The following is a 26,171-nucleotide window of genomic DNA, read 5'->3' as shown; positions in this document are numbered from 1 at the left end:
GCGCCTGTCCCAGTTCCGGCTAACCTATACTACTTATGAGGAATTTCGGAGGAATTGTAAGTACAAGATGGTGCCGTGACGCCATAGGTCGGACGGTCATTGACCCGCTCCTTGCACCTCGCACCAGCACCTGTGCCAGAACCCCCATTGGTATACTACTGAAGAGGATTTTTTTTTCAAGCAATCGGATGGAGACAGTATTTGTCTTTTTAAGTTGAACGTCAACAGTAGTATAGTAATGACGGACCTGCGGCTGGCTTCTGGCTGTGGTGTCTGTGGTGTTTTCCGCCATTATGAATTCTGACGTCACGGCGGCCATCTTTGAGGAGTGTAACGGGACAAAGCGTAACGGGACATGTTTGACCTTGACCTTTGACCCTCAAAATTCGCCAAAAATGGGCAAAAATTGCCCAAAATTCCTCAAAATTCGTCAAAATTTACATTTCTGTGAAAAAAATTCCGCCAAAAATTCTCAAAAAATTCCACAATTTAAAAATCAGGATTTCGAAAATCCTCAAAAGTCGTTTTGTCCTAGAAAGAACCCAAATTCCTAAAAGCGGCTTAAAACTCCTAAGAGCTAGCCGCTCTAAGCCGCAGAGGTCATGACCTTGAAAATTAGGATGTCATGACAGCCATCTTGGATTATGTCGTCACCGTTGCATTTTCCGTTACGGCCGCCATCTTTAACTTTTTTTATTTATTATCCGATTTTAATGAAAAAATTTTTAAAAAATATAAAAAAATTCAAATAATAAAATTTTAATAAAAAATATTTAAAAAATAAACTTTTACGACACGGAGTTCGGAGTCCTCGGTTCGAACCCGGTGAGGGCAAAAAAATTAAAAAATGGCGACCGATCCTTCCCTCACAGTGACTGCTGGCATACTGACTCCCACCACTTTTTTCATAGCATATATATCATCCGGCAGTATGACGTCATGTACGCCATCTTGAAATTTGGCCACCATCTTTAACTTTTTTATTTATTATCCGATTTTAATGAAAAAAATTCCAAAATTCATCAAAAAATTAACGTATTTGAATTCTGTTTGATTATATCGATGTACGTCCTTGGTTCGATTCCCGGCGAGAGTAAACGGTCGATCCTTCCTCCATGAAAGCTACCTAGACTGATCTACCACCACCAGTACCAAGGTATATATCATCAACTGGTATGACATCATGTCCGCCATCTTGTCTTCATCCGCTGGAGACCACCATCTTGTTTTCGTCAGCTAGAGTGTGCCGATACCATGTAGTATAATTATCTGGTCACTATACTTGTGTCCTCAACTGTTGACATTGAACATTGACCTTGACCTTGAAAATTGACCTTGACCTTGAAATTTGACCTTGACCTTGAACTTTGACCTTGACCTTGAAATTTGGCCTTGACCTTGAAATTTGACTTTGTCCTGGAAATTTGACTTTGTCCTTGTCGACCATCATGGATCCGACATTTTATGTTCAGTACATGCTACCAGAGGATACCACCTGCTGGAGTACGCCATCTTGTGTGTGTACTTGTATTATAGAGTACATTTCCATCTGGATAATTTTATTCTAACCCGCTACAGTGCAGTAATCATTTATTACCGAGGTGCCCCCGCTATCATGAAATTCGACCGCCATCTTGAAATCATGTAATAATGTAGCTAGAAAAGCGGGAAATAATCCAAAATTCATTAAATAAATCACTCATTAACTTACATATCGATTCGATCCGCTCCAGTCCTTGGCTCGATCCTCGATCGATGCAAAACATTTAATTTTATGAAAAAAAATAATAATTCCAATAAACCATGTTCAACATTCGTAAAGAGACTTTACATCCCCTACTACCATCATCCTATCAGACGTCAAGACTACCATATTGGAAATTCGTAATTGTAATGCTAGAGATTCGAAAAAAAGATTAAAACTCATTAAATAAATTTGTAATCTATATACTGATTGATTAGATCGACTCAGGTCCTTGGTTCGATCCCTTGTCGATACAAAACAACTTTAATTTTAAAAAAGTACCAGAAAAGTGTAAGGTTCGAGGAATAAAACACCTAAAAGTCTTTTACAAACATAATATTTATTACACAATTTCTATCCTACTACAGAATCACTTGCGAAAGCCAGCAATCTTATAAAAATTTAGCCCTGCATAGACGTACAACGACTACTTCTTAGCTCCAAATGGCTCCAAATGCTCCAAACGGCCTCCAAATGGCTCCAAAAGCTCCAACAGCCTCCAAATGCTTAACACAGTTCCAAATGGCTCCAAATGCTTGACAGCTCCAAATGTTTCCAGCAGCTCCAAATGCTCCAAATGCTTGACAGCTCCAAATGCTTCAAAAGGCTCCAAATGCTCCAAATGCTCCAAACAGCCTCCAAATGGCTCCAACAGCTCCAACAGCCTCCAAATGCTTGACAGCTCCAAATGTTTCCAGCAGCTCCAAATGCTCCAAATGCTTGACAGCTCCAAATGCTCCAAATGCTTCAAACGGCCTCCAAATGGCTCCAACAGCTCCAACAGCCTCCAAATGCTTGACAGCTCCAAATGTTTCCAGCAGCTCCAAATGCTCCAAATTCTTGACAGCTCCAAATGCTTCAAAAGGCTCCAAATGCTCCAAATGACTCCAAAAGGCTCCAAATGCTCCAACAGCTCCAAAAAAAGGCTCCAAGTGCTCCAACAGCCTCCAATGCATAACACAGCTCCAAATGGCTCCAAATGTTCCAAACGGCCTCCAAATGGCTCCAACAGCCTCCAAATGCTTAACACAGCTCTAAATGGCTCCAAATGCTCCAAACGGCCTCCAAATGCTTGACAGCTCCAAATGTCTCCAGCAGCTCCAAATGCTCCAACAGCTCCAAAAAAAGGCTCCAAATACTCCAACAGCCTCCAAATGCTTAACACAGCTCCAAATGGCTCCAAATGCTTGACAGCTCCAAATGCATAACACAGCTCCAAATGGCTCCAAATGCTCCAAACGGCCTCCAAATGCTTGACAGCTCCAAATGTCTCCAGCAGCTCCAAATGCTCCAACAGCTCCAAAAAAAGGCTCCAAATGCTCCAACAGCCTCCAAATGCTTAACACAGCTCCAAATGGCTCCAAATGCTTGGCAGCTCCAAATGCTTCAAAAGGCTCCAAATGCTCCAAATGGCTCCAACAGCTCCAAAAGACTCCAAATGCTTCAAAAGGCTCCATTTGCTCCAAGAGCTCCATCTTCAATTGGTTCCAACTGATTCCTATTACTTTTATCGAACTTGGCATGATTACTAACATGTCTTTATCAGTATACATTTTGACTGGCAGTGATAACGTTTTTTACACCTTTAAGTTATAAGTTTTATTTAGAAATCAGATTTCGATAAATGATAGCTTCCATCTGGAAAGAAAATATATTAATTTATCTTCAAGTTTATACACATACATTTAATTTAATCCATTATTGTATGTAGCCAGCTTCCCTCAGTTCTTTGAGTATGAAGGATATTTCTTTAATGTTCGAATAGTTTCCTGCACAAAGCGATCCATGTAGTAGTCGTAGCCTGTTAACCAATATGTTAGGATCTTCCCATGAGGTATAATCAATCTCTTCTGCTGCCTTCATCATCCTTGCATGTTTATAATAAATATTATCTCTGGTGTCTATCGTTTTAACACCAACCACAAGGTCACTTTCGTCATCTTGCCAGTGATTATCACAAGCTTGATCAGGATAATTTATTTTATTACGTCGTTTCCATCGTTTTGGTCTCAAACCACCATCACAGTCTTCGCTGTTGCATGCTTTTGGTGCTTCAGTACAGTACTCAATCATGTCAGCCTCAGATGTGTCACCACAATCTTCAATCATGCCAGCTTCTGATGTGTCACCACAGTCTTCAATCATGTCAGCACCACAAACTTGATCAGGATAATTTATTTTATTACGTCGTTTCCATCGTTTTGGTCTCAGACTGCCATCACAGTCTTCGATCTTGCCTGCTTTAGGTGTTTCAGTACAGTACTCAATCATGTCAGCCTCAGATGTGTCACCACAATCTTCAATCATGCCAGCCTCAGATGATTCATCAAAGTCTTCGACCTTGTAAGCTTCAGGTGGTTCTCCATCTTTCACATTTTCATGGAGACGACTAGATATTGGAGTAAATATATTTTCATTTCTAATGTGGTTACAACTTCCTTCGTTTGTTTTAAATTTTAAATTATTATCTTGATCTAGATCAGTAATTTTAGCATTAGCTTTTTCGCCTTCGTTCCTTTTCCGCGATGTTGTAGCCCAGTCTTCGTTATCTTATTTCATCTTAATTGTACAGTTCTTGTAATGTCTATCCAAGTAATATCTTCTACCAAAGGATTTCTGACACTGACTGCAATGAAATGGTTTTTGAAAAGGACCCAAATTACACTCGCTTCTCTCATGTCGTTTAGCATTCTTTCTCAAGGTAAACACCTTGCTACAGTATCTACAGTGATGACGTTTTGATACAGCAACAAATCCCGTTTCAGGATTCATATTAGTTATTGAGACTAATGCCAGATGCAAACTAAGAGTTTTAAATTAGATATATTACTTAAATAGAATTTTTTAATTATTTCATCAGCGAGAATTAATTTATCTCATTCAAAGGTACTTGTTGCAAGTAGTTCTGCTTTTCAACAACAGATGTTACTTGCAGGTAAATAATATTTAGTTCTTTTATGCGGGATGCGGGATGCTCACTAACGATCGCAAAAGAAGGATGGCTTCGCTAGACTCCAAGGAGAAGGAAGTTCGTCCATCCTGTTAGTGCTTCTTAGATTTCTCAGAGATTATTTGACTGAGTAAAGATATTTTTTTTTTTAAATTTCCACCTGATAAAAATATTACAAGTGCTGATTTATTGGCAGAATTTCAATAATTAAATGCAACCTTGAATAAAAAAAATGACATGACTCATTAAGTAAAAAATTCTTCATGCAGAGATCAATTCCTCATCAGTAACCAGAAGCACTCGGAGAAAACCATCAGATGTCTAGTCAGGAATAATCAGAAGCACCCTGAGAAAACCATCATAATATTGTCAAGAATAATCAGGAACACACGGAGAAAACCTTCATAATATTGACAAGGATTAAAAGAAGCACACGGAGAAATCCACCATAATATTGACAAGAATAATCAGGAGCACACGGAGAAAACCACCGCAAGTTTTCTTTGATATCATAAAATTTCATGAAAAAAATAATAAAAAATAAAAATAAATTAATAAAAAATTTAAAAAAAATTAAATTAAAAAATACATAAAATTCTGGCTTGTACTAGAACTCTATCTTTGTTCAACAATGAGAAGTTCACAAGCTAGCAGAATATATTTATGTATTTTTTAATTTTATTTTTTTTTAATTTTTTATTAATTTATTTTTATTTTTTATTATTTTTTTCATGAAATTTTATGATATCAAAGAAAACTTGCGGTGGTTTTCTCCGTGTGCTCCTGATTATTCTTGTCAATATTATGGTGGATTTCTCCGTGTGCTTCTTTTAATCCTTGTCAATATTATGAAGGTTTTCTCCGTGTGTTCCTGATTATTCTTGACAATATTATGATGGTTTTCTCCGGGTGCTTCTGATTATTCCTGACTAGACATCTGATGGTTTTCTCCGAGTGCTTCTGGTTACTGATGAGGAATTGATCTCTGCATGAAGAATTTTTTACTTAATGAGTCATGTCATTTTTTTTATTCAAGGTTGCATTTAATTATTGAAATTCTGCCAATAAATCAGCACTTGTAATATTTTTATCAGGTGGAAATTTAAAAAAAAAAAAATCTTTACTCAGTCAAATAATCTCTGAGAAATCTAAGAAGCACTAACAGGATAGACGAACTTCCTTCTCCTTGGAGTCTAGCGAAGCCATCCTTCTTTTGCGATCGTTAGTGAGCATCCCGCATCCCGCATAAAAGAACTAAATATTATTTACCTGCAAGTAACATGTGGCGACATCTGTTGTTGAAAAGCAGAACTACTTGCAACAAGTACCTTTGAATGAGATAAATTAATTCTCGCTGATGAAATAATTAAAAAATTCTATTTAAGTAATATATCTAATTTAAAACTCTTAGTTTGCATCTGGCATTAGTCTCAATAACTAATATGAATCCTGAAACGGGATTTGTTGCTGTATCAAAACGTCATCACTGTAGATACTGTAGCAAGGTGTTTACCTTGAGAAAGAATGCTAAACGACATGAGAGAAGCAAGTGTAATTTGGGTCCTTGTCAAAAACCATTTCATTGCAATCAGTGTCAGAAATCCTTTGGTAGAAGATATTACTTGGATAGACATTACAAGACCTGTACAATTAAGATGAATAAAGATAACGAAGACTGGGCTACAACATCGCGGAAGAGGAACGAAGGCGAAAAAGCTAATGCTAAAATTACTGATCTAGATCAAGATAATAATTTAAAATTTAAAACAAACGAAGGAAGTTGTAACCACATTAGAAATGAAAATATATTTACTCCAATATCTAGTCGTCTCCATGAAAATGTGAAAGATGGAGAACCACCTAAAACTTACAAGGTCGAAGACTTTGATGAATCATCTGAGGCTGGCATGATTGAAGATTGTGGTGACACATCTGAGGCTGACATGATTGAGTACTGTACTGAAGCACCAAAAGCATGCAAGAGCGAAGACTGTGATGGTGGTTTGAGACCAAAACGATGGAAACGACGTAATAAATTAAATTATCCTGATCAAGCTTGTGATAATCACTGGCAAGATGACGAAAGTGACCTTGTGGTTGGTGTTAAAACGATAGACACCAGAGATAATATTTATTATAAACATGCAAGGATGATGAAGGCAGCAGAAGAGATTGATTATACCTCATGGGAAGATCCTAACATATTGGTTAACAGGCTACGACTACTACATGGATCGCTTTGTGCAGGAAACTATTCGAACATTAAAGAATGACGTGTCCCGGTACCGGGGCTGGTGCTGGAGAGGCTGTATTCTGGGCTGGATGCCGCGGCATCCACAGGTCCAGAGTAGTATCCCTGATGTTCTTGGCCACACACCTTGTTCCCCTTAGGGTGTTTCTTGCCAGCCCTCTTGCTGGGCAGGAGGAGGGGAGGGTAGTGCAGAAACAGGTCGAGAGGGGCGAAGAGGGGGGAGGGGTGGGAGTTCTAGAGCGAGCACCCGAGGGCCGCTCCAGAGGAAAGAGGGAGGAGAGTCTAGAGCGAGCACCCGAGGGCCGCTCCAGAGGAAGGAGGGAGGAGATTCTAGAGCGAGCACCCGAGGGCCGCTCCAGAGGAAGGAGGGAGGAGATTCTAGAGCGAGCACCCGAGGGCCGCTCCAGAGGAAGGAGGGAGGAGATTCTAGAGCGAGCACCCGAGGGCCGCTCCAGAGGAAGGAGGGAGGAGATTCTAGAGCGAGCACCCGAGGGCCGCTCCAGAGGAAGGAGGGAGGAGATTCTAGAGCGAGCACCCGAGGGCCGCTCCAGAGGAAGGAGGGAGGAGATTCTAGAGCGAGCACCCGAGGGCCGCTCCAGAGGAAGGAGGGAGGAGATTCTAGAGCGAGCACCCGAGGGCCGCTCCAGAGGAAGGAGGGAGGAGATTCTAGAGCGAGCACCCGAGGGCCGCTCCAGAGGAAGGAGGGAGGAGAGTCTAGAGCGAGCACCCGAGGGCCGCTCCAGAGGAAGGAGGGAGGAGATTCTAGAGCGAGCACCCGAGGGCCGCTCCAGAGGAAGGAGGGAGGAGAGTCTAGAGCGAGCACCCGAGGGCCGCTCCAGAGGAAGGAGGGAGGAGATTCTAGAGCGAGCACCCGAGGGCCGCTCCAGAGGAAGGAGGGAGGAGATTCTAGAGCGAGCACCCGAGGGCCGCTCCAGAGGAAGGAGGGAGGAGATTCTAGAGCGAGCACCCGAGGGCCGCTCCAGAGGAAGGAGGGAGGAGAGTCTAGAGCGAGCACCCGAGGGCCGCTCCAGAGGAAGGAGGGAGGAGAGTCTAGAGCGAGCACCCGAGGGCCGCTCCAGAGGAAGGAGGGAGGAGAGTCTAGAGCGAGCACCCGAGGGCCGCTCCAGAGGAAGGAGGGAGGAGAGTCTAGAGCGAGCACCCGAGGGCCGCTCCAGAGGAAGGAGGGAGGAGAGTCAAGAGCGAGCACCCGAGGGCCGCTCCAGAGGAAGGAGGGAGGAGAGTCAAGAGCGAGCACCCGAGGGCCGCTCCAGAGGAAGGAGGGAGGAGATTCTAGAGCGAGCACCCGAGGGCCGCTCCAGAGGAAGGAGGGAGGAGAGTCTAGAGCGAGCACCCGAGGGCCGCTCCAGAGGAAGGAGGGAGGAGATTCTAGAGCGAGCACCCGAGGGCCGCTCCAGAGGAAGGAGGGAGGAGAGTCTAGAGCGAGCACCCGAGGGCCGCTCCAGAGGAAGGAGGGAGGAGAGTCTAGAGCGAGCACCCGAGGGCCGCTCCAGAGGAAGGAGGGAGGAGAGTCTAGAGCGAGCACCCGAGGGCCGCTCCAGAGGAAGGAGGGAGGAGAGTCTAGAGCGAGCACCCGAGGGCCGCTCCAGAGGAAAGAGGGAGGAGAGTCTAGAGCGAGCACCCGAGGGCCGCTCCAGAGGAAGGAGGGAGGAGAGTCTAGAGCGAGCACCCGAGGGCCGCTCCAGAGGAAGGAGGGAGGAGATTCTAGAGCGAGCACCCGAGGGCCGCTCCAGAGGAAGGAGGGAGGAGATTCTAGAGCGAGCACCCGAGGGCCGCTGCAGAGGAAGGAGGGAGGAGATTCTAGAGCGAGCACCCGAGGGCCGCTGCAGAGGAAGGAGGGAGGAGATTCTAGAGCGAGCACCCGAGGGCCGCTCCAGAGGAAAGAGGGAGGAGAGTCTAGAGCGAGCACCCGAGGGCCGCTCCAGAGGAAGGAGGGAGGAGAGTCTAGAGCGAGCACCCGAGGGCCGCTCCAGAGGAAGGAGGGAGGAGAGTCTAGAGCGAGCACCCGAGGGCCGCTCCAGAGGAAGGAGGGAGGAGAGTCTAGAGCGAGCACCCGAGGGCCGCTCCAGAGGAAGGAGGGAGGAGAGTCTAGAGCGAGCACCCGAGGGCCGCTCCAGAGGAAGGAGGGAGGAGATTCTAGAGCGAGCACCCGAGGGCCGCTCCAGAGGAAGGAGGGAGGAGAGTCTAGAGCGAGCACCCGAGGGCCGCTCCAGAGGAAGGAGGGAGGAGATTCTAGAGCGAGCACCCGAGGGCCGCTCCAGAGGAAGGAGGGAGGAGATTCTAGAGCGAGCACCCGAGGGCCGCTCCAGAGGAAGGAGGGAGGAGATTCTAGAGCGAGCACCCGAGGGCCGCTCCAGAGGAAGGAGGGAGGAGAGTCTAGAGCGAGCACCCGAGGGCCGCTCCAGAGGAAAGAGGGAGGAGAGTCTAGAGCGAGCACCCGAGGGCCGCTCCAGAGGAAGGAGGGAGGAGATTCTAGAGCGAGCACCCGAGGGCCGCTCCAGAGGAAGGAGGGAGGAGATTCTAGAGCGAGCACCCGAGGGCCGCTCCAGAGGAAAGAGGGAGGAGAGTCTAGAGCGAGCACCCGAGGGCCGCTCCAGAGGAAGGAGGGAGGAGAGTCTAGAGCGAGCACCCGAGGGCCGCTCCAGAGGAAGGAGGGAGGAGAGTCTAGAGCGAGCACCCGAGGGCCGCTCCAGAGGAAGGAGGGAGGAGATTCTAGAGCGAGCACCCGAGGGCCGCTCCAGAGGAAGGAGGGAGGAGAGTCTAGAGCGAGCACCCGAGGGCCGCTCCAGAGGAAGGAGGGAGGAGATTCTAGAGCGAGCACCCGAGGGCCGCTCCAGAGGAAAGAGGGAGGAGAGTCTAGAGCGAGCACCCGAGGGCCGCTCCAGAGGAAGGAGGGAGGAGAGTCTAGAGCGAGCACCCGAGGGCCGCTCCAGAGGAAGGAGGGAGGAGAGTCTAGAGCGAGCACCCGAGGGCCGCTCCAGAGGAAGGAGGGAGGAGATTCTAGAGCGAGCACCCGAGGGCCGCTCCAGAGGAAGGAGGGAGGAGATTCTAGAGCGAGCACCCGAGGGCCGCTCCAGAGGAAGGAGGGAGGAGAGTCTAGAGCGAGCACCCGAGGGCCGCTCCAGAGGAATGAGGGAGGAGATTCTAGAGCGAGCACCCGAGGGCCGCTCCAGAGGAATGAGGGAGGAGATTCTAGAGCGAGCACCCGAGGGCCGCTCCAGAGGAAGGAGGGAGGAGAGTCTAGAGCGAGCACCCGAGGGCCGCTCCAGAGGAAGGAGGGAGGAGAGTCTAGAGCGAGCACCCGAGGGCCGCTCCAGAGGAAGGAGGGAGGAGAGTCTAGAGCGAGCACCCGAGGGCCGCTCCAGAGGAAGGAGGGAGGAGATTCTAGAGCGAGCACCCGAGGGCCGCTCCAGAGGAAAGAGGGAGGAGAGTCTAGAGCGAGCACCCGAGGGCCGCTCCAGAGGAAAGAGGGAGGAGAGTCTAGAGCGAGCACCCGAGGGCCGCTCCAGAGGAAGGAGGGAGGAGAATCTAGAGCGAGCACCCGAAGGCCGCTCCAGAGGAAGGAGGGAGGAGAGTCTAGAGCGAGCACCCGAGGGCCGCTCCAGAGGAAGGAGGGAGGAGAGTCTAGAGCGAGCACCCGAGGGCCGCTCCAGAGGAAGGAGGGAGGAGAGTCTAGAGCGAGCACCCGAGGGCCGCTCCAGAGGAAGGAGGGAGGAGATTCTAGAGCGAGCACCCGAGGGCCGCTCCAGAGGAAGGAGGGAGGAGAGTCTAGAGCGAGCACCCGAGGGCCGCTCCAGAGGAAGGAGGGAGGAGAGTCTAGAGCGAGCACCCGAGGGCCGCTCCAGAGGAAGGAGGGAGGAGATTCTAGAGCGAGCACCCGAGGGCCGCTCCAGAGGAAGGAGGGAGGAGATTCTAGAGCGAGCACCCGAGGGCCGCTCCAGAGGAAGGAGGGAGGAGATTCTAGAGCGAGCACCCGAGGGCCGCTCCAGAGGAAGGAGGGAGGAGAGTCTAGAGCGAGCACCCGAGGGCCGCTCCAGAGGAAGGAGGGAGGAGATTCTAGAGCGAGCACCCGAGGGCCGCTCCAGAGGAAGGAGGGAGGAGATTCTAGAGCGAGCACCCGAGGGCCGCTCCAGAGGAAGGAGGGAGGAGATTCTAGAGCGAGCACCCGAGGGCCGCTCCAGAGGAAGGAGGGAGGAGATTCTAGAGCGAGCACCCGAGGGCCGCTCCAGAGGAAAGAGGGAGGAGAGTCTAGAGCGAGCACCCGAGGGCCGCTCCAGAGGAAGGAGGGAGGAGAGTCTAGAGCGAGCACCCGAGGGCCGCTCCAGAGGAAGGAGGGAGGAGATTCTAGAGCGAGCACCCGAGGGCCGCTCCAGAGGAAGGAGGGAGGAGAGTCTAGAGCGAGCACCCGAGGGCCGCTCCAGAGGAAGGAGGGAGGAGATTCTAGAGCGAGCACCCGAGGGCCGCTCCAGAGGAAAGAGGGAGGAGAGTCTAGAGCGAGCACCCGAGGGCCGCTCCAGAGGAAGGAGGGAGGAGATTCTAGAGCGAGCACCCGAGGGCCGCTCCAGAGGAAAGAGGGAGGAGATTCTAGAGCGAGCACCCGAGGGCCGCTCCAGAGGAAAGAGGGAGGAGAGTCTAGAGCGAGCACCCGAGGGCCGCTCCAGAGGAAGGAGGGAGGAGAATCTAGAGCGAGCACCCGAAGGCCGCTCCAGAGGGAGGAAGGAAAGAGCTTCTAGAGCGAGCACCCGAAGGCCGCTCCAGAGGGAGGAAGGGAGCTGAGAGCAAGAGATAGATTAAATAACTTTTCCTCTGTATCCAATTTCATCAAGTTATATTTGCCAATTACTTGGAGAGGAGCTCTGCTAGGCACAATTTGTACCGAGCTTATATAGATCTCCTCCCTACAATGATCACTGACAGAGCGACATATCTTTCCCCAATACAGAAAAACAGGCCATCCTGTGCCCTCCCCAGGAATTCACACACTAGGATATTATTTACTTATAACATATATAGCACTGACACACATGTTATATTATATAGTCCTTAATAAATCCATATGCACTGCTATAAACGTTCAAAAGGATGCGTGCTGCCATCTATGTTATGTTTGCGGCACCACTCGTAGCCTATATCCCATGGCTGGTGTAGAGAAGTCTGTTGGGATACAGCTTTCCTTGTGAAGCGGCCATGTTGGTTGCAGAGAGAGGAGGCCGAGGTCAAATATAGGACACAACAAGAAATATCCTTCATACTCAAAGAACTGAGGGAAGCTGGCTACATACAATAATGGATTAAATTAAATGTATGTGTATAAACTTGAAGATAAATTAATATATTTTCTTTCCAGATGGAAGATATCATTTATCGAAATCTGATTTCTAAATAAAACTTATAACTTAAAGGTGTAAAAAACGTTATCACTGCCAGTCAAAATGTATACTGATAAAGACATGTTAGTAATCATGCCAAGTTCGATAAAAGTAATAGGAATCAGTTGGAACCAATTGAAGATGGAGCTCTTGGAGCAATTGGAGCCTTTTGAAGCATTTGGAGTCTTTTGGAGCTGTTGGAGCCATTTGGAGCATTTGGAGCCTTTTGAAGCATTTGGAGCTGCCAAGCATTTGGAGCCATTTGGAGCTGTGTTAAGCATTTGGAGGCTGTTGGAGTATTTGGAGCCTTTTTTGGAGCTGTTGGAGCATTTGGAGCTGCTGGAGACATTTGGAGCTGTCAAGCATTTGGAGGCCGTTTGGAGCATTTGGAGCCATTTAGAGCTGTGTTAAGCATTTGGAGGCTGTTGGAGCCATTTGGAGGCCGTTTGGAACATTTGGAGCCATTTGGAGCTGTGTTATGCATTGGAGGCTGTTGGAGCACTTGGAGCCTTTTTTTTTGGAGCTGTTGGAGCATTTGGAGCCTTTTGGAGTCATTTGGAGCATTTGGAGCCTTTTGAAGCATTTGGAGCTGTCTAGAATTTGGAGCATTTGGAGCTGCTGGAAACATTTGGAGCTGTCAAGCTTTTGGAGGCTGTTGGAGCTGTTGGAGCCATTTGGAGGCCGTTTGGAGCATTTGGAGCATTTGGAGCCTTTTGAAGCATTTGGAGCTGTCAAGCATTTGGAGCATTTGGAGCTGCTGGAAACATTTGGAGCTGTCAAGCATTTGGAGGCTGTTGGAGCTGTTGGAGCCATTTGGAGGCCGTTTGGAGCATTTGGAGCATTTGGAGCCTTTTGAAGCATTTGGAGCTGTCAAGCATTTGGAGGCCGTTTGGAGCATTTGGAGCCATTTGGAACTGTGTTAAGCATTTGGAGGCTGTTGGAGCTTTTGGAGCCATTTGGAGGCCATTTGGAGCATTTGGAGCCATTTGGAGCTAAGAAGTAGTCGTTGTACGTCTATGCAGGGCTAAATTTTTATAAGATTGCTGGCTTTCGCAAGTGATTCTGTAGTAGGATAGAAATTGTGTAATAAATATTATGTTTGTAAAAGACTTTTATGTGTTTTATTCCTCGAACCTTACACTTTTCTGGTACTTTTTTAAAATTAAAGTTGTTTTGTATCGACAAGGGATCGAACCAAGGACCTTAGTCGATCTAATCAATCAGTATATAGATTACAAACTTATTTAATGAGTTTTGAACTTTTTCCCGAATCTCTAGCATTACAATTACGAATTTCCAATATGGTAGTCTTGACGTCTGATAGGATGATGGTAGTAGGGGATTTAAAGTCTCTTTACGAATGTTGAACATGGTTTATTGGAATTATTATTTTTTTTCATAAAATTAAATGTTTTGCATCGATCGAGGATCGAGCCAAGGACTGGAGCGGATCGAATCGATATGTAAGTTAATGAGTGATTTATTTAATGAATTTTGGATTATTTCCCGCTTTTCTAGCTACATTATTACATGATTTCAATATGGCGGTCGAATTTCTTGATAGCGGGGGCACCTCGGTAATAAATGATTACTGCACTGTAGCGGGTTAGAATAAAATTATCCAGATGGAAATGTACTCTATAATACAAGTACACACACAAGATGGCGTACTCCAGCAGGTGGTATCCTCTGGTAGCATGTACTGAACATAAAATGTCGGATCCATGATGGTCGACAAGGACAAAGTCAAATTTCCAGGACAAAGTCAAATTTCAAGGTCAAGGCCAAATTTCAAGGTCAAGGTCAAAGTTCAAGGTCAAGGTCAAATTTCAAGGTCAAGGTCAATTTTCAAGGTCAAGGTCAATGTTCAATGTCAACAGTTGAGGACACAAGTATAGTGACCAGATAATTATACTACATGGTATCGGCACACTCTAGCTGACGAAAACAAGATGGTGGTCTCCAGCGGATGAAGACAAGATGGCGGACATGATGTCATACCAGTTGATGATATATACCTTGGTACTGGTGGTGGTAGATCAGTCTAGGTAGCTTTCATGGAGGAAGGATCGACCGTTTACTCTCGCCGGGAATCGAACCAAGGACGTACATCGATATAATCAAACAGAATTCAAATACGTTAATTTTTTGATGAATTTTGGAATTTTTTTCATTAAAATCGGATAATAAATAAAAAAGTTAAAGATGGTGGCCAAATTTCAAGATGGCGTACATGACGTCATACTGCCGGATGATATATATGCTATGAAAAAAGTGGTGGGAGTCAGTATGCCAGCAGTCACTGTGAGGGAAGGATCGGTCGCCATTTTTTAATTTTTTTGCCCTCACCGGGTTCGAACCGAGGACTCCGAACTCCGTGTCGTAAAAGTTTATTTTTTAAATATCTTTTATTAAAATTTTATTATTTGAATTTTTTTATATTTTTTAAAAAAATTTTCATTAAAATCGGATAATAAATAAAAAAAGTTAAAGATGGCGGCCGTAACGGAAAATGCAACGGTGACGACATAATCCAAGATGGCTGTCATGACATCCTAATTTTCAAGGTCATGACCTCTGCGGCTTAGAGCGGCTAATTCTTAGGAGTTTTAAGCCGCTTTTAGGAATTTGGGTTCTTTCTAGGACAAAACGACTTTTGAGGATTTTCGAAATCCTGATTTTTAAATTGTGGAATTTTTTGAGAATTTTTGGCGGAATTTGTTTCACAGAAATGTAAATTTTGACGAATTTTGAGGAATTTTGGGCAATTTTTGCCCATTTTTGGCGAATTTTGAGGGTCAAAGGTCAAGGTCAAACTTGTCCCGTTACGCTTTGTCCCGTTACACTCCTCAAAGATGGCCGCCGTGACGTCAGAATTCAATATGGCGGAAAACACCACAGACACCACAGCCAGAAGCCAGCCGCAGGTCCGTCATTACTATACTACTGTCAACTGTGAAAAATTTCATCAAAGAGTTGCCTAAATCATGGTACAAAAAGTGTTGTGGAAGGTTGAGTGGTTTTGTTAGTGCCCCTGGATGGGAGAGGGGGGAAACGGGAAAAAATTAGTTTTTCAAAATATGTCTTCAATTAACGTTTTGCTAAAATCATATGCAGACATTACTATTCGTCTAATTTTTAACGTCAAGTGTGCAAAATTCTATCTCGAAGGGCCAAAATATTTTTTTTATGGGGTATGAAAGGGAAATGGTGTATGGTTTTCGTAAGATAATGTATTCAGTGAACTTACGTTTCTAAATTAAATGCTGACAATAAATTACCCCTTTTTTTTTTGTACATGAGCTGTTCATAATTTCACCCAAGAGAGCCAAAAATCTGCTTTAAGGGGTAGTAAAATTGAATGAAGGTAGTTACTTTTAAACTTCATATGGCCAGGAAAAAGGGTAGATTAAACAGTAATATTATTTTAATTTTTAACATCAAGTGTGAAAAATTACATCAAGGTGTGACAAATCCTCTTTAAATGGGTGGGAAAACGGAATGGGGTAGTTTCTAGCAATATCATGTATTTCATAAACTTTTTTTTTTATAAATATCGGACGTAGACAATAATATTCTTACTCTTTTGAACGTCAAGTGCGCATGATGTTATAAAGTTGTGCCAGTACTATACTTTAAGTGGTGGGAAAGGTATACATGGGTGGTTTTTTCGGAATTATATATAGATATAATTTTATGGGGTTGATTTTTAATCCAATGTAGACAGTTAACGTTTCTTAACTTGAACATCGAGTTTGAAAATTTTCATCAGTAATTAATATAATACTTCTTTAGGGGTGGTAACGGGAATAAGGGGTGGTTTTTTTTTCGAAATCTCGTGTTGACAGGGAGATGGGAGAATCTTTTTTATAAATCAGACATAGACAGCTATCTTCCTCTTAATTTTAACGCTAAGTGTGCAAAATTCATAAAGAAATACTAATATCCTATTTTAAGAGATGGGAAAAGGGTCGGGGTAGTTTCTGAAACCTCATGTGGACAAGAAGATAGAGATGACTATTTTGAAATTAAATAAAGCAGTAAATTTCCTCTTATTTTTAATATTTTTTTTATATTTACCAACATTACGCTTTAAGGGATTAAAAAGGGGGATGGGGTGGTTTTTCGAAATATCATGTAGACAGTGACCTTCCACGTGTTTCGAAGGTTAAGTGAGAAAAGTTTCATCGCAATCGGATGAATGTCTGAAGAATGCATACGGTACAAACTAACAATAAATATTAAAATATTAAATTTTATATGTAAATATTAACTGTCCATTAACTATTTTACAGCTTTTTTTACAAATGCAGTGTGAAGAGTGACATTCTTTAGTGAATGACACCAATTAATATTTACATTAAGCGTAACTACCGGGATCCACACATAACTTAGAACAGACATTACTTTAAATTCTAATTTTTTTTTACATAAATTAGAACTGTCATAAGTTATAAAGATCCTAACTTATAATCACGTAACGTAGAAACACACAACACTGAAACAAACCACTTAGAAACGTCGTAAATGAGAAAAACGTACCTTATAACACAACTTATAACCGTCATAAACTAGAAACACACAACACCGAAATACACAGCTTTAAAACATCATAACTTAGAAACGCACAACTTATAACTACCGTAACTTAGAAACACACAACGTAGAACTGTCATAGCTTAAAAACACACAATCTAAAATTGCCATAACTTAAAAACACACAACGTATAACTTAGAATCGCCATAACTTAGAAATTTTTCTCATGTGTGTTTCCAAATTATGGATCCGATCATGGGCGGTGTTTTACAAACGCAGAATTACGTGAAAAAACGTAACAACAATCTTAATTTACAGCGTGGCAGGCCTAACAGGAGTTTAAGCAAGGAAGTAACTTGTTACGTTACTGAGTGCCACTACAAACGCAACTCCAAAGCATAACACCCATGACCGTATCCGCAGCACCTCTACACGAGCTCAAGGTGTGTCTGCTCGAAGAGACTGCAGGCGCAAGGAAGATTATATATCAAACCAGGCGTATATATAAATGTAGTAATATACTTCAGCGTATAAAAATTAGTACCTAGGAATGGGAGAGGGGCGCATGCGCAACACGCGACAAGGGATGGGCGCGAACTGCAGAATGGTAAGGAAAAGGGGTGAAAGAGGAGAGGGGAGGGAACACTCTGAGCTGAAAAACGCACGAAGGTGAAGATAACCGAAGAACGACGAAGACAGCATTAGCAGTTTACTGCAAAACATTGCATTATAGTGAACTAATTTTTACTAGATTTATTAGCTTCTAATTTCGTAACATGTATTCACTTACTATATAATCTCCAACTCTTCCATACAATGTTCCAATGTCGAAGTAAAGCATCTGGTTGACTTTGGCTCTTTTCTTTGGGTCTCTTGGATACAGCGAATCACTCTTCCCATACTGTTCCACTAAATATCCTTCAATGGCTCGGCTGTAAATCACCAAAAATAAACATTATTACTTACATCCCAGTTTCAGACTTTGCTCGTTAAATGTACTTATTTATTAGCACCTAGAAGGTTACATTTGTGTTCAGATATTACAATATTTTAAAATATATCTATGTCTTAAGTCTTTTTGTTCATAATCGCGTGACACTATAAAAACATAATAATTAAAAGTAAATTTTTAGCTTATTTCAACGAACGTTTATAAAGAATGTGTGGTTGTTTAACTTTAAATTTAGAGCTCTCCCTCACTCAATATTTCCAGGGAAATACTTCCTCAATATAGCAGGCTCTATTAAACTTAATTATATAATTACTTGTGCTTGTGTGTTCATACGTATATGCCCATGTATATATAAACTAGCAACGGTACCCGCCTTCCCACGGGCAGATAAAGTTTCACATATTTAGCTGGGTATATAAGTATTTTTAATAAGGAAGCTACTGCCACATCTATGCAGTGGCTCTCTTATAGGCCAGACGCTCGACATAAAACACTTAAAAAACACATTAACAAAACAAAACCAAGTCAAAATTGTGTAGAAATATCCACTAATTGACAAATTAAACCCGCAAGCAATCGATGCAATGGCCGTTGCCATGGAGACGCATAATGTATCAACAATGCAAAAGCTCGTTACCATGAATACAAATAAAGGTTAAGGTAATTACATAATTATTCTCCAGATCCATCCCACAGCAACTGTGCAGTTTTCTGGGATAAAAAAAAAAAGGGCCAATATCACTCTCCGGCCCATAAACTATCTTCATGCAAAAAAAAATAATCTTAATCCGTTGGTTAGTTGCGGCGTGAAAGAAGAACAAACCAACAAACACGCTTTCACCTTTTAAATATTAGTATGTTATATCATTAATGTTAAAAAAAATGGGCACGAACACAATACATTATTTCACATGTAATGCCGTCTTAGCGTGTAAGAGCAACGATACTGTCAGTAATGTGGCTACAGTGTACATCATAGTCTTTGCATACATTAGGTACATCTTAACTACAAAAAAAAAAACACCAGTGACTGGGTCCATACCCCCATATTTATTTTAATTGTAACAAGTTGTTGCAAGCTTACAAGAAATCATAGCTAAATTAATACACTGATATAAGAGATGTTGTATAGATTCAACATAGTTATCGTCCGATTTGAAACCCCCGAGCTTACTAATAATGAGGAGATTATTTGGAAATTCAAGGTGATTACTATTAAACCTGTCCATACTATCCCGAAATACAAACTCCCACTCGCGCAAAGCAATTAGCTTTTCACTAAACAGAAAATATCCATACATAGGCTATTACAATTGACAATTTTAAAATTAAGCGAGATTTGTACATGGTAGATTGAAATAGCCATCGAATGTCACAAGCGATCGTCTGAGGCAGATGATAAATATAAAACACAGTCTCTAAGAGTACGAGTATCTCATCTTTTGCATTTACTTCAAAACTAATGTTATGTAATTAAAAACCCGATATAATCTAATTCATTGTTCAGTACATATTCTAAGTTGGCTTGGAACAATCAATTTATGTCAGCCATTTTTCTTATAATTAGATTCTAACCATTTTAAACCACTAAAGCGTTATTCATGTTAGGCATATAACTATAAATTTTAAAACCATCCTCAAAAATCACTTAACACTGCACTAAAGGGACGATGTGTATATGATTTTCTTTTTAGATTAATAAACCAATAACCCACTTAAAATATTCAAAACAGACAGTAGTTACTCAAAGAACTCGTCTTCAAAACGCGAAATCAAGAAATGAATGCGCTGATCTCTCGACCTCAACATCACCTCCAACCAGGCCCTCAGATCCTATATTTTTACCCTTGAGTACTAAATGCTTTGCCGCAGCTCTCAGCACAGCTGCCTCAACACTCTAGTGTTCTCCCGCTCAGAGAGACTTGCTGTACATACCTTCACTTTGTTAACGTCTCACCAGCAAGAAACCACTTACACGCACTATACAACCACTCATACATGGCGCGCAGAGGATAATGTAGAACTCACAGGTGTCCTATACTCCTGGACGATATCGTAGCGCTAGGAAAGATAAAAGTATGCATAAGTACTAAAGGCACTGGGATCTCCAGTGTCAGGATTGGCTCGGAAGCTCGTGGCTGGTGACTCGATGGTCGTGAATGAGTCCTGCCGGGTTGTTGGGCTCATGTGAGCTCGCCTTATGAGCGCGAGGTGTTAGCATTCACTCCCGCTGAGGAAGGACGTGGACGGACAGCAAGAGGTCTGGAGTAGACCGTGTCTCGAACCACGTACCTACTGGAAGGATTCCCGGGTTGACACCAACTGGAACGCCTTGATGGGAGGCGAGTGATCTCACCAACATAGAGTACACACAATACGTAAGTACTATTAAAGATAGTAAATCTTCAAATTTTTTTCCGTCGTAGTTCACTATACAAAAATGCCAACTCGAAGAAGAATAAAACATTTTTTGTGTGTTTCAAAGTACGATAATTGCGCTGCCAATAATATACCAATTTAATTAACATATTAATTCTTGAAAACGCAAGCCTTGTACGTAAGTATGCAATGGACAGACGTAGAGTGCATCAGACCCCCGAGGGAGCCTCCACAGCGAACTGTCTCACTGCCTCACAGCCTCCCTGCTTCGCTGCCTCACAACCTCGCTGCTTCGCTGCCTCACAACCTCGCTGCTTCGCTGCCTCACAGCCTCCCTGCTTCGCTGCCTCACAACCTCGCTGCTTCGCTGCCTCACAACCTCCCTGCTTCGCTGCCTCACAACCTCGCTGCTTCGCTGCCTCACAGCCTCCCTGCTTCGCTGCCTCACAACCTCGCTGCTTCGCTGCCTCACAACCTCGCTGCTTCGCTGCCTCACAGCCTCCCTGCTTCGCTGCCTCACAACCTCCCTGCTTCGCTGCCTCACAACCTCGCTGCTTCGCTGCCTCACAGCCTCCCTGCTTCGCTGCCTCACAACCTCGCTGCTTCGCTGCCTCACAACCTCGCTGCTTCGCTGCCTCACAGCCTCCCTGCTTCGCTGCCTCACAACCTCGCTGCTTCGCTGCCTCACAACCTCGCTGCTTCGCTGCCTCACAGCCTCCCTGCTTCGCTGCCTCACAACCTCGCTGCTTCGCTGCCTCACAGCCTCCCTGCTTCGCTGCCTCACAACCTCGCTGCTTCGCTGCCTCACAACCTCGCTGCTTCGCTGCCTCACAGCCTCCCTGCTTCGCTGCCTCACAACCTCGCTGCTTCGCTGCCTCACAACCTCGCTGCTTCGCTGCCTCACAGCCTCCCTGCTTCGCTGCCTCACAACCTCCCTGCTTCGCTGCCTCACAACCTCGCTGCTTCGCTGCCTCACAACCTCGCTGCTTCGCTGCCTCACAACCTCGCTGCTTCGCTGCCTCACAACCTCCCTGCTTCGCTGCCTCACAACCTCGCTGCTTCGCTGCCTCACAGCCTCCCTGCTTCGCTGCCTCACAACCTCGCTGCTTCGCTGCCTCACAACCTCGCTGCTTCGCTGCCTCACAACCTCGCTGCTTCGCTGCCTCACAACCTCGCTGCTTCGCTGCCTCACAACCTCGCTGCTTCGCTGCCTCACAACCTCGCTGCTTCGCTGCCTCACAGCCTCCCTGCTTCGCTGCCTCACAACCTCCCTGCTTCGCTGCCTCACAACCTCGCTGCTTCGCTGCCTCACAACCTCGCTGCTTCGCTGCCTCACAACCTCGCTGCTTCGCTGCCTCACAACCTCGCTGCTTCGCTGCCTCACAGCCTCCCTGCTTCGCTGCCTCACAACCTCCCTGCTTCGCTGCCTCACAACCTCGCTGCTTCGCTGCCTCACAACCTCGCTGCTTCGCTGCCTCACAACCTCGCTGCTTCGCTGCCTCACAACCTCGCTGCTTCGCTGCCTCACAACCTCGCTGCTTCGCTGCCTCACAACCTCGCTGCTTCGCTGCCTCACAACCTCGCTGCTTCGCTGCCTCACTGTCGATCTTCTTTCATTGTATTTTCTCTAAAACATTTATTATTCTTTTCAATATTGTCCAATTATATGAGAACCAATACCTATTGCTTTCTTTGATTTTGCTTTGCTGTTTTCATTTGGGGTAAATAACTTGTTTTACTCAAGACTTTTGTGTATGTGAAATGGTTACTTGAATGATTTGAGGTGTAAGAGGAGAATGTGAATAATTCGGGAGTGTTGAAGGACTTTGCTGAACTGAAGAAGAAGAGTTCGAGGTACTGTAAAAGTAATATCGTGGGTGCTAGTATCAGGGACTGGCACATCCGGCACTGATGTGGAATCATGCTGAGTTGTTTGGGATGACTTTGAAGTTTGCGCTGCATCTTAAATGGCAAATACGCAGCCTACAAGGGCTCTGGTATTGAAAGCATATATCTCACAACCTCTTTTATACTTATTCTGTTTGTTCTATGCTGTTTACCAATAACTTTTCAACTCTGGATTTAGCGAGTTGGTCTTTAGAACCCAGAGAACTCCCATTATTAAACTTATTCTTAATCACTCCTTCGATAACTTCGACAATGATTGTAGGGAATAAAATCTACCCTCAGATTTATTATGGCTATACCAGTGATAGTCTCACCTTTTTCCCTAGAGTTCAAGGTGTCAAAATGTTTTTGAACATTTCGCTGTCAAAACGTACCTGGTCTGTTAATAATTTGGATGCTTGACTCATACATATTGAAGATGTTTCCAAGCTTATAATATAAATTGTACTGGCTCATGGCTTCCTCCCAACATTTCAAATAACCATTAACTTACTCCCGGCAGAGCCCACATGTCCTTGCAAAAGACAAACATTGTAACTGCCTCTAAATATGATATACTAAATGATTCTCCTTTAACCCTTTTTTGCGAAAAACATACGTAAAGAGTAAAATTAAACCAGAAAAATGTTGCATCATCTCTCCTTGAAGCTTGATGCGCTGTCTGTACTAATATTCAGCGCGAGATGAGACATTAAGTTGCTCGTAATGCACAAAATGAAACACTGCTAATATTGCATCTCTCAAGCCCTTTTGATATAAATACACTGTATATGTTGTATTTATTACCATAAGTAGCAGTATGTTCGATAATTTTGGGTTTAGTCACCACTGTAATGAAAATTCAGGGACCAAAACTGGGTACTCACCCAAAATATTCAGTATTTACCGCAGACATGAGCGATTGACACCGGAATAAGCATGGCTACGTTCCAGATGTACACCTGCGGATCACTCCCAACACGCCACAGTGTCTCTAGCGACCTCTAGCGACCTCTAGCGACCTCTAGCGACCTCTAGCGAGTAGCAAGCGAGCTACAGCCACTGCGCCTCTCACCCTGGTTTACCTTTCAAGGCTTCACTTTTCAAAAATTATATCCATACAAATACATTACTTTAGAAGTGAGATATATTTTTACCCAAAAATAAAGTTTGGTTAACTAAGAAAAAAACTAAACCGCATGATATAAACATTGACGCCTGAGCATCAGACAGCTTCATGAAGACCTCAGGTGTAAATAGCTATATCCCTCTTTAGAAAGTAGTAATTCCTGTTTAAAATGTTGATCGAGAAAGTTTCTATTTTCTGAGGTTAAGTTTAAGGTATAAAAGCGTTCTTGGAAACTTCTTGAAACTTTTTCTCATTGATTTCTTAAACAATAACTTCATGTTGGCCAAAATTCACAAGATTTATGGCTATCACTATTTACATCTGAGGTCTCCGTACATCTATTTCACAGATATATTTCACCAAATAATTAAAAATAAATGCTGATATCATAACATGTATTGTGTGTCTGCTACTATTCTCACTAACCTTTCGGACAGCATGAATCCGTCGTCGTCAATAACTGGAACCTTATGTGCCGGGTTGATCTAGAAGACAAACGATAAAACTTATATTAAAAACTTATCAGTTACTTCAGCAGTAGTGAGCTCACAATACATTCAAGACTGTACACAATTTTCCTTGAAATTTTATCCTTATCGACATTAATTCAGTTATCAAATAACAAATTTTTCAAGAAAAATCTAGGAAAAATTAATATGGTGTCTTTATTTCATTTCAGTTTTGAATAAATAAAATTTCCACCTGTACATGAAATTACTAACTTTAAGTATTAAAAGGCACGTGTAGGTATTACTTTTTTTTTTCAAAATAGTCTCCTTCATGAAATCAAAAAGCGGGAAGGATGAATTTATCAAGGCAAATTTATCTCCGAATACACCAAAACGGGAGTTATAAATTCTAAACACTTAATTTATATTAAAAAAGTAACAAGTTTAAATATTACCACTTTTTAAATTTATGAAATACCATTTAAAAAACCTTTTAAGGTAGAAATTTTTATGAAGGAAATTTTTCATATACCTGGCATATTATTGTGTCGAATTCCAAACTTTTTACTTAACATATGATACATACCTTTATATAATTTATACTTATAATAAAACTGCTCGAAGTAAAATGTCTGCATATTTAATGAAATGAAAAAAAAAAATGGTATTATCATCACTTAGAACAAAAAATACAGTTTTTGAATTTTTTTTGTCTGTCTGTCTTTTTGTTTGTATGTATGTTTGTTTATTTCTTTGTTTTTTCCGGCATCAATCGAAAACTACTGGACGAATTTTGTTAAAATCTTTTTTCTTAGTAAAGTCTTTTACTATCTTAAACACTAGGATGTATGTATGTGTATATATATATAATACTCACACCGTATTCTACCCCTCAGGGGATGTTAAAGGAGTAAATAAGGTTTTATGATAATTATATGTCCTAAAATAATCAAGCATAATAAAATACATTGGGTATCAAAAATCAACATACCAAAACTACCAATCACAATTGTACCATTATGCGAACCCTAACAGGTGTAAAGGTGGTAAGTATGGTGAAAAAAAATTCATATCTCCGACTCTATTATAAATAGGTAAGAAACCAAGTAAATCTAACACTCATTATAGTTACGTAGTGTATTTTTTATTTTAATTCCTCGAAATTCGTATTTTAAGGATGTTAAAAACGGACGCGATTTAATTTATTTTTAAAAAATCCCCGGAAATAATACAATAAGATATTCAATATTTATTAATAATAAATAAATAATAAATAACAGATCTATTGGTTTTACAATTGTGTAAGATTTCACCACAAAAGTGTGCTAAAGGTAAGATTGGTTTCAAGAAATTAATGCATACCTACTTATGAATTTTCTAGTTTTAAATGTAAGAAATTAAGTGCGAACAACATTAATATAAAGAACTAAGAATTTTACTTTTTTTTTAAAATTTTGCCTTTAAGGGGGTAAGTTTTATTTCATCATAAAAAGTTATATCTCTAAAGTAAATCAAGTGGGAGGAAAGAAACTGAGCATGAGTAACACACACACACACACACACACACATACATATATATATATATATATATATATATATAGAGAGAGAGAGAGAGAGAGAGAGAGAGAGAGAGTTAACTTGCATGTTTTTTTTATTTTAAATTTTCTCGAAATTCGACCCCAAAGGTAGTGAAACGTGTTTAAGTTAGTGTTTGTAGTAGTAAAACATATCTCCTAGCAAATTAAGCTGTAGGTAAGAAAATGAGCAAGAATATACTACATTATTAGATTTCATAGCAATTCTTACCATTTTGGGATACCGGACAGCAAAATGGCTAAAAAATAGTGTTCAGTTTTATTATAATATAAATAAAGGAGTAAAAATTGGTAAATTGTTTCATTAATTTTAATTATTTTAATGTACATAAGATATTTTAAATGATTAATGAACATACCTTAAACCTAAGTTCTAAAGGAAGTGAAAATAATTTTAAAATAATATTTTAAATACTCTAAATTAGAACAAAAGGTTTGTCAAATTAAATTTAAATTTAATATAAGTGAAAGCTTACTTAAATATTTTGGATTACACTCATATGGTAATAAAACGGGATCAGTTTCGTTTTATTCAGTTAACGGAGCCATATTTACTAAATATATAGTTCTGAATTTTCACATAGGTATCCCTTAGAAACAGAGGAGAGATTAAAATTTTCGTAAATTTTAGTATCCATGCTTAGTATTAATTAAGTAACTAATAAGTAAAATGATAAATTTGTTACCTTATTCTACATTTAGAATAAAAATAAATTATTAAAAAAACATCTTATAATTATGTTGGTATCTGTAAAAAGGTGTAAATATTTAACCATCCTGAGCATAGCTATAATCAAAATAAACAAATTGTAAGTGTAAACGACGGAATAATTTTAACTAAAATAAAAAAGGCCCGTTTTCAAAGTGTTGTTAACCAAGTTTCCCCTATGAAATTGCAAAAAGAAGGTAAT

General features: G+C 42.8%; 1 protein-coding gene across 1 annotated transcript in view; it reads right to left on the bottom strand.

The window, feature by feature from the left end:
- The window catches only part of LOC134542545 (glutathione S-transferase 1-1-like), a 52,530-nt gene extending 28,833 nt beyond the window's left edge, over window positions 1–23,697 (bottom strand). The window contains exons 1-2 of the mRNA XM_063386906.1: window positions 23,643–23,697; window positions 17,660–17,801 (exon numbers count right to left, since the gene is read on the bottom strand). Coding sequence (XP_063242976.1) covers window positions 17,660–17,801; window positions 23,643–23,656 — 156 coding nt within the window. The 5' untranslated portion in view covers window positions 23,657–23,697. The remainder of the gene's footprint in view (window positions 1–17,659; window positions 17,802–23,642) is intronic.
- Between the last annotated feature and the right edge of the window lie 2,474 nt (window positions 23,698–26,171).

Source organism: Bacillus rossius (genome assembly GCF_032445375.1).
Source record: "Bacillus rossius redtenbacheri isolate Brsri chromosome 9 unlocalized genomic scaffold, Brsri_v3 Brsri_v3_scf9_1, whole genome shotgun sequence".
Taxonomy (NCBI): Eukaryota; Metazoa; Arthropoda; class Insecta; order Phasmatodea; family Bacillidae; genus Bacillus; species Bacillus rossius.
Note: the sequence above shows the minus strand (reverse complement) of the source record. Positions and strands in the feature narration are given on the sequence as shown.